The 7,851-nt window shown below is 35.0% G+C and overlaps 1 protein-coding gene across 2 annotated transcripts; it reads right to left on the minus strand.

Moving 5' to 3' along the window:
• Nucleotides 1-1,102: 1,102 nt before the first annotated feature.
• On the minus strand, nucleotides 1,103-7,549 carry LOC18033253 (probable galactinol--sucrose galactosyltransferase 2). 2 transcript variants are annotated; one of them, XM_024184336.1, is made up of 15 exons: nucleotides 6,811-6,892; nucleotides 6,289-6,343; nucleotides 5,906-6,153; nucleotides 5,723-5,813; nucleotides 5,364-5,412; nucleotides 5,145-5,236; nucleotides 4,871-4,978; nucleotides 4,656-4,781; nucleotides 4,141-4,557; nucleotides 3,910-4,051; nucleotides 3,751-3,818; nucleotides 3,527-3,661; nucleotides 3,218-3,438; nucleotides 3,045-3,133; nucleotides 1,103-1,766 (listed from the first exon to the last, which is right to left on the minus strand). In XM_024184336.1, the coding sequence occupies exons 3-15, from the start codon at nucleotides 6,108-6,110 to the stop codon at nucleotides 1,485-1,487; spliced, it is 2,025 nt and encodes a 674-aa protein (XP_024040104.1). In that variant the 5' UTR covers nucleotides 6,111-6,153; nucleotides 6,289-6,343; nucleotides 6,811-6,892; the 3' UTR covers nucleotides 1,103-1,484. The 2 variants fall into 2 exon arrangements, with proteins under 2 accessions (XP_024040104.1, XP_006420906.2); XM_006420843.2 differs by lacking the exon at nucleotides 6,289-6,343 and having other exon boundaries at nucleotides 6,811-7,549.
• Nucleotides 7,550-7,851: the final 302 nt, after the last annotated feature.

The following is a 7,851-nucleotide window of genomic DNA, read 5'->3' on the forward strand; positions in this document are numbered from 1 at the left end:
ACAATAGAATTAGTGCTTTTCTTCTTTTCTAAATTAATTTTAAATTACCTACTACAAGTTTGGGGATTTGGGTTAGCGTGTTTTATTAAATAAAAGTATAATAATATATAATGCTGACCTAAGTACACCGCTTTGTTAATGGATTCCAATCCAATTCTACTTTTCAATTTTACTATCTTTCACCAGTTCACATTACATTCTATGGATCAAAGATCTAAAATATGGAAGAAACATGTGTTTACACGGCTTTACCAACTAGTCAATTCTCTCACACGTAATCTTTATTTTATGGTCACATAAGTCTCCGGTTAAGTAAGAGAAAACTATTGTTAGTAGAGTAGCATTACGTTTTTCAAATAGAGATTTGATAGTTTATGTAAATCATACATGGTATTAATCCTCTAAAATCACGAAAATTAAAACTTTACGGATTCCTTAAAACATTTTATAATTCTATAAACTGTAAATTGGAAGAAATGAATGACACCGCTGTGATTTAGTGAAATAGTTATGAAGACTCTTTTATTATTTAAAAATGTTCACGCAAATATTTTTGCAGGATACACGTATCTCTTTTTCCACAAATCTTAAGAGTGGGTGCCTATTTCCAAGTAAGGAAGGGATTCTTTATATCCCATATGTGGGATCATTCTTTAAAATAAAAGGATTTTTAATTTGTAACCGTTTTGCAAACTTCATAGGCATCGCTATCATTTTTCTAGTATTAAGTTCTTGTTCTACTATGAAAAAAATTATAACTATAAAACAAAAATTAATAATATGTAGTACATATAAATTTAAAATAATAATATTGAAAAAATTATTAAAGATATAATATATTTTTCATTATACAAGTAAAAAATCATTTCAATATAGCTTATAAGTTATGGCAGATAGTGTTTAGCAAACACTTTAGTACTGTAACTTTTAAACTATAACCGCCCAACTTCAATTCTAAATACACTCTCAACAGAAGACACTTCAGCTGAACATATTTCTCATATTCATTCATCAACCATTTTAGGGCTTAGGCCATGTAAAGCAAAGACCAATCATCACTCACAATCGCATTGATCTAGACTTAAGCTAAGAACAACAAAAGTGTAAAAATTGAAACTTTGCTATTCATAAATACCATATATTCGTTTCATGTCGCAATATGTACACAAATGCATTCTTGTATATCAAGAAATGGTCAGAACAATTATAGCTGTAGCAAATGATTTAAGGGCTGATATCAGCTTAATCTAAAGGTTGATATTCACTGTCCTTAAATAGTGACAGTTACGTCGCATGATTCTTCGTTGCTGCTGACTCTGATTACTTGTCACTGCCTTGTTGGACCATGCTCTTATTCACAACACATAATTATGCCAGTGCCAGAGGCATTTTATCAAACACCTAGTTCATTGCATCAAATCTTCATCAATCTAGCTAATACTGAATGATGAAAATTATAGTAACCATGCAGCAAGATGGAAGCCTCAATAACAAAGAGTTATATCCCAAGAGCTGGTTGTGGGTGGAATTGTTACCGTCAACAGATTGTCTTCAGCACTGAATTTGAATTCCTCATTTTTTGAGTTTAGTAAAATTGAACTTGGCTTTGTACTTGAATATGCTCCAAAACTCCCTCCTCCTCTTCCCTTGATGTGTATTTTACAACTAGAAGAATCATTAGTCAAGTCAACTGACTCAACAGCTCCTCCAGAATTATACATATTCGTCAGCCCAATAGGAGCAAACTGAATCTTTTGGTTGTAAACCTATAAAAAATTATTCAAAAGTCTCAGAATTGGTGAATCTTTTGGTTGTAAACCTATAAAAAAAAATTCAAAAGTCTCATAATTGGTGTAATGAAAACAAAGAACTAAGAACTTGGGCCACGCCATCTAGAGATGGCCCACGAGTGTGGTGATGCTAGGCATGGCATGCGCATGGGCATGGAACGTGCACGGACACGACACGAGTCCGCATGGTAGGGTACGGCACGAACATGATCCGTTAGGACATGTAGTGCGGCACAACATGGCTCACACGGGGGCCTAGTTAAGTTGAGCCAAACATAAAATTTTAGGCAAGTCATGTGAAAAAATGCGAAGTAAACATATTTCGAATTTTATAACTCAATTTTTAATTAACTAAATTCAATAAAGTTAAATATCATAACATTTTATTTATCACATTCCAATTAAATGATCTTGAACTTTTATATTAACCAACACTCGATTTGAATTTGATAATTTACTTCAAATTTCAATGACTTGTGCATTGTTTTACTTCAATTTAAATAATTAATGATATAGTTGAATTATATTTTAATATTTTTTTTTCAATGTAATTGAATTTATTAACTTTCAATCTAATAAAAAATTGTCAAACTCATATTAAAATTAGAATGCCTATTATTGTTAGGTTTATGTAATGTTTCCCATTCTAATTTGTTCCATTAAAAAAAAAGTTAATATTTTTTGAATTATTAAATTAATTAAAACACTAAAATTTGATTTTTTATATATTATTATATTATTATTTAATCAAATTACTTTAGCCAAGTGTTCTAATTTCAAGTCTTAGAAAGCGCCAAAATAAATAAATACATAAATAAATGTTTTAAATTGAAATAGATGCCTAAGGGCCGGCCCACAGCCCATCCATGCCATACTACATTTGGTTAGTGGGCTTGGCATGGGATGACTCACTATGTGGGCATCAGCACTAATAGGCCTCTTTCTTAACGGGGCATGCCATCCATTGGCTATTTCTAAAATTATATGATCTTTTTTTTTTTCCTAACATATGAAACTCAAAAGTGTATTAATAGAGAAAAATCAAAATAGAAAGTGGAGCAGTTGTCTGCAAAGTAAGTAAAAATAAAAGCTTTTAAACTCATTGGAGTTGTGGGTCAGTGGTGGGTTGGCAACCTCAACAATGTTAAGGGTACCAGTTCAAGCCCTTATGAGTAATCTATGTTCTCCTTAAATATTGTTAGTGTTAGTAGAATTCCGAATTAAGAAAAGAAAGAACTCAGGACGCTAACCAACCTTTATAGGAGATACAGTGAAGACATCACATTGCATCACCTTTAATGCAATACCAAATGATTCTGCCTTTGCTAACCGGAAAAGAGAACCTGATATTTGAAATGACAGTAGAAAATAATTAAAGAAAAATGGATGAAAAGTTGATCTCATTCCAAATGTTGCATCTTGTGTACCTGTATTGAAGGAAAAAACTGCACAATCTCCGGTCCATTGCTTCCCAGAAACCTCTTCGAGGTACTCAACATCAGCGGGAGAGACCTTCCCAGATATCACAGAATCAACATTTTCCTGAACAGAGCTTTCCTTTTCCGTACAAGGCCAACTGCCTGCTCCTTGGCAGTTGAAGACTCCAATAACGCCCGTACATTTGTTCAAATTCCAAATTTTGAGAAGGCTATACACAAAAGTTCAGGAAAAAGGCAATGAGAAAAACAAGGAAACAACTAAAAGATCAAGAAATTGAAGTCATCAGATGGAGATACCTCTTCCCATCCATAACTGGATCATTGAATAAACAATCGCGCGATGGCCTTCCTGGATATTTAGCTCTAAGCACTGACCCATCAGCAAGAACAAGCCTTTTAAGTATTTTGAAATCATGCTTTCCAGGTTTATCACTGTTGTCAAAGTAGCATACATTATACATTATTCTAGGGCTGAATTATGAACAAGTAGTCAAGCTTCTACCAAGAATAATGCAATTTACCTAACATAGACTCCGCAACCTCCCACAGCTCTAGCAACAGCATGAAACTCAGCAGCACAATGTTGACTCTGAAAGTTGTCAAAGATGTTGATCACTGATCAGTACCAGAATGTAAAAAGGAGACACGTAGTTAGATCTATGAGAATGCGTTTTACATACATAGAACATGTCCCAATCTGGGACAACTACTTCACCAAGAAATATGCTGTTGAAAGCCACAGCTGCTATGTGCAATGTCTGTGTCCTTGGATTTTTTGGATAGTAATCATCAGATGCTCGGGTAATAGCACTTCTTTTTGAACTGCAAATCACAGGAGTAAGCAAAATTAATTAAACCCGATTCATGTCTCAAAGGGGAACATAGAGCATTGAAGTGCATGAATCATGTACTGGAAAATGGAATCCGTGTTCTGTGCCATGCAGCAGATTATGCTGTTGTCCTTGAAGTTGGTGGCTATGGACTCCTCCAGTGCTTGTTGAAACTGTCTAGTAAGTGAAACTCTGCTTCCTAAACCCGAGCAAATGGTTTCCAGAATGTTCTGAACATCAACTTTAACCCCATCCACACCCTGTGAAACAAGATACTTGTGTAGATCATCATAAAACTGAGAAATTTTATCAGGATCAATAGCACGAATGCCATACTTCTCCATCTCCATACAATCAATGGATAAGTCCCTCATATTTGCCAAATTCCCAGGTGACTGCACCGGGTATTTCATCTCCGGATTATACATTTTAGTTCCTGAAGAGTTCAGAACAAGGCCTCCCCAGTACCCCATCAGGGCATGCCACACATAGACATACCTGAGAATTCAGAAGTTGAAAGAAACTGGAAAATGTATACAAAAAATTGGAAATACCTAAAGAATGACGTATACTTTCGAGTATTATAAGTAGCTTACTTGAGGCAAAAGTTTTTCTTAATATCTAAAACAAAATCCTTCAGTCCACTTGTTTCTTTCTGATCATCACCTGTTGTTCCCCGAAATTTATTGTTCTCTTTGATACTCGCTAATCTCCCACCAAATCTGCAATTTAGGGTAACCACAGTTACATATGCCATCACAATCAACGAGTCCCAATATATATATATATGTATATGTATATATACACTTACTGTGACCCTTCAGCAAATGGCTCCCCTTCTATTTGGAACTCATTAGTTGTATCTTGCCACCCATCATCTATAATCAAAAACTTTGCAGGCGTGCCTCCCTCGGATAAACTGATAGAGAAAAGAGTGACAATGGTCTGAAATAAAGAATCCTCAAAAGCACGAAACACCTATTGAACATACTCATTCTTAAAATATTATTTTGTGACAATTTGTAAAGCATGGCACCCTATTTTGATTTTGGAAGAAAAAGATCTATGACTCAATACTAATTAACCTCTTCAGGCCATCTTTGATTCCTTGAGGATTCACTTCTTGATAAAAAGCATCCCATGTGCACCAACCAAACCAATCTAACATTCCTGGCAGCTGCATTCAAAATTTACCGAAGGATCAGCACATTGTTGATCTTTTGTTTCTTCTAAAGATTTATATACTTGCAAGTGTATAATCTGAGAACATTCATTTGATCTGCAAAGATATAAATGAAGCACACCTGTTTGGTTTCTCGGATTGAAAACGTTCCAAGGTGTGTCTCCAGCATTCTGCATATCATCCAAAAACGCATAAGGGTGCTAACAACATTTGGCTTCATGGGCATGGCCCAGCTAGCTGTGAATGTGCTTTTTTCCCGTAAGTTTGAGTAATAATAAGAGGCAAGAGTTGGTATTTAGAGGATAAGGTTTCTCATTTCCAATCCAAATCTTTTAAAAAAAAAAAAAATTCCTGCCTGTTGTTGTTGTTATCATTACTTACCCAAGCTGCAAGCTTAGCAACATAATTAGTTGACTTAAAAACATTTTCTAAAATTCATTTTACCCTGAAAATTAAAGTTTACTTAAAGAGCTGACCTACTTCATAGATTCCTTCACCAAATCAAATGGATTGTCTCCGAAATTGACAAAAACTGCTCGAAGGGACTCTGAGGTAACTATATCCGGATTACCTGTGAAAAAAGGACAATTAAGTGACAGAAAATGTATGAAATAGACATACGAATATGTGATTGTTTATTTCAAATTTTTGAAGTGATCATACCACTTTCAATACAAAATTCAAGTTCATTGGATGAGTTCCCTTGCAGGCTGCTTCTAAATTCACCATCCAGGACGGGCAAGAAAAGGATATAAGAAGTAGAAGCATCATCAGAAGTTGGTCCCTTTTCTTTTTCACTTGCTTCCAGGAGTAGCATCTGAGTTTCAATAGGAATGTCACTTGCTGAATTTCCCATCCGAGGTATCATCCACCAAATTGTAAATCTAAACAGACTGAGTAATCTCACATCCCTGCATCATACACACCCATTAAACTTCTGAGTCGGATTATAGTGCATCAGGTGCACTGTACATTGCACCAAATTTTTTATCACATCTCAAATTTTTGTTGCACGGCTTAAATTTTTAGAGACTTGAGAGATTAACCCCTTAACACGAGCAGCAGACTAGGCTTATGCTTTGGGTAACCATGGCTCCGAGACTGAAAAAAATAACAAGAAAAATCAAGGTCTAAATTGATTTTATGTATGGCTCCCTTTATCTTATTGCCTACATATTTTATGATTTCTCCACTATAACATCGTGTTATTAATTTTGGTGATATAGTAGTATAGGCTACTTTAGTTTATATTTCCTTTTTTTCGATTATGACCGTTGTGTCGAACTAAAATCATTACTTGAAACGTACAAAAAGAACAAATTGAGAAATACAATGAAAAACTTAGTCCACATATAATGAAGTGGCATAATCATTTTTAAATTTATTTATCTATGTGTAGAACTCACCTTAAAAAATCGATTTAAAAGGGGAAAGCATCCATGAACACTATATTCCCATTTATTAAATCATTATATTTTTCCTGCGTGGGATATTGGATCCGAACAGGGATATGTATCATTACTCAAACGCAAAACTAAAGGACAAGAAGAGGAGGTGGCATGGCTTACTGAATCACTCCAAGCTTGAAAACATGGCGTGAATCCGCGGAAGTAGCAGTAGCACCCACAAATGCGGATGTGTTGGTGAATGGGGTCACTACCACATTTCCGGGCACACCAGTCAATGCATCTTTTCCATTTATCCTGAGGTTTCCGTCTTTGAGTACAGGCGTTCCGTTTACAAACATAGAATGTCTCCATCCCTCTTTGACTTTGAAAGACAATGATGCTTTTGACAGAAGCCTCTGCCTCTGCCTTTGGCTCGGGTTCGGGTTCGGGGCAATGAAAGGTGATGATGATGATAGTCCTGAATTGATTCTCAGAGAAGCCATCGGTGTACAGAAATTGTTCATACTGGTGGTGGTGGTGGTGCGAGTCATTGGTCTTAGAACCGTTAAAACATTTACAAAAGGATGTGTCAGAATTCTCTTCATAGGGGCAACGCTTAACTTACATTTGATGTAAGTAACATTCCGAGAACATGAATGGTTGGATTCTTCAATTTGCAGATCCAACAGGTGTGGTGAAACATAACGTAAAATTAGGTTCAGGTAATGGTTGGAAATTCATTTTTAAAAACAAAAGAATGGCTACCTGCTAAAACGGTAGTCGAAAAAAGCAAGCTAAGGGATTAGTTGGAAAAGACAATTTTGGAAACGATAAGTGATGAGTGCTCGCTGAAAAATCCAGAAAATTGAAGACAGAAAGTACAGTAATTAGGTTTTGAAAGTGGAAAGCAACAGAAGCAGCAAATGACATAACCAAATTCCTATTTCATTTTTTCATATCAAAAATTAGGGAAACCAAAAAAATTGCAGCCCCATAAAATCAAAGCTACAGGCGCTGGAATGTGGCAGAAATTACAAATTACAGTGTAGTCCAAGAAGATATTAAAGGAAGTATAATATTTTTAAGTCTTATTTTCGCATTTCATACTTATATAACATTTGAAATAATTATTAAAGCATCTACTCCCTAATTCAATCGAATCACACCTAAAAACTATTACAATATATATATATTTTGTTGATAAATTTCAAGTTACACTAA

This window comes from Citrus clementina, unplaced genomic scaffold (assembly GCF_000493195.1).
Source record: "Citrus clementina cultivar Clemenules unplaced genomic scaffold, Citrus_clementina_v1.0 scaffold_9, whole genome shotgun sequence".
Classification (NCBI taxonomy): domain Eukaryota; kingdom Viridiplantae; phylum Streptophyta; class Magnoliopsida; order Sapindales; family Rutaceae; genus Citrus; species Citrus x clementina.

Excerpts from the sequence above, each read along its gene's own strand:
- LOC18033253 (XM_006420843.2), bottom strand. The coding sequence starts at position 7,235 with ATGAAGAGAATTCTGACACATCCTTTTGTAAATGTTTTAACGGTTCTA. Across the intron at positions 5,413-5,722 it reads TTGGTGAAGGAATCTATGAA|AATGCTGGAGACACACCTTG; the intron begins GTAGGTCAGCTC and ends GATGATATGCAG. Across the intron at positions 4,052-4,140 it reads AACACGGATTCCATTTTCCA|TTCAAAAAGAAGTGCTATTA; the intron begins GTACATGATTCA and ends TGTGATTTGCAG.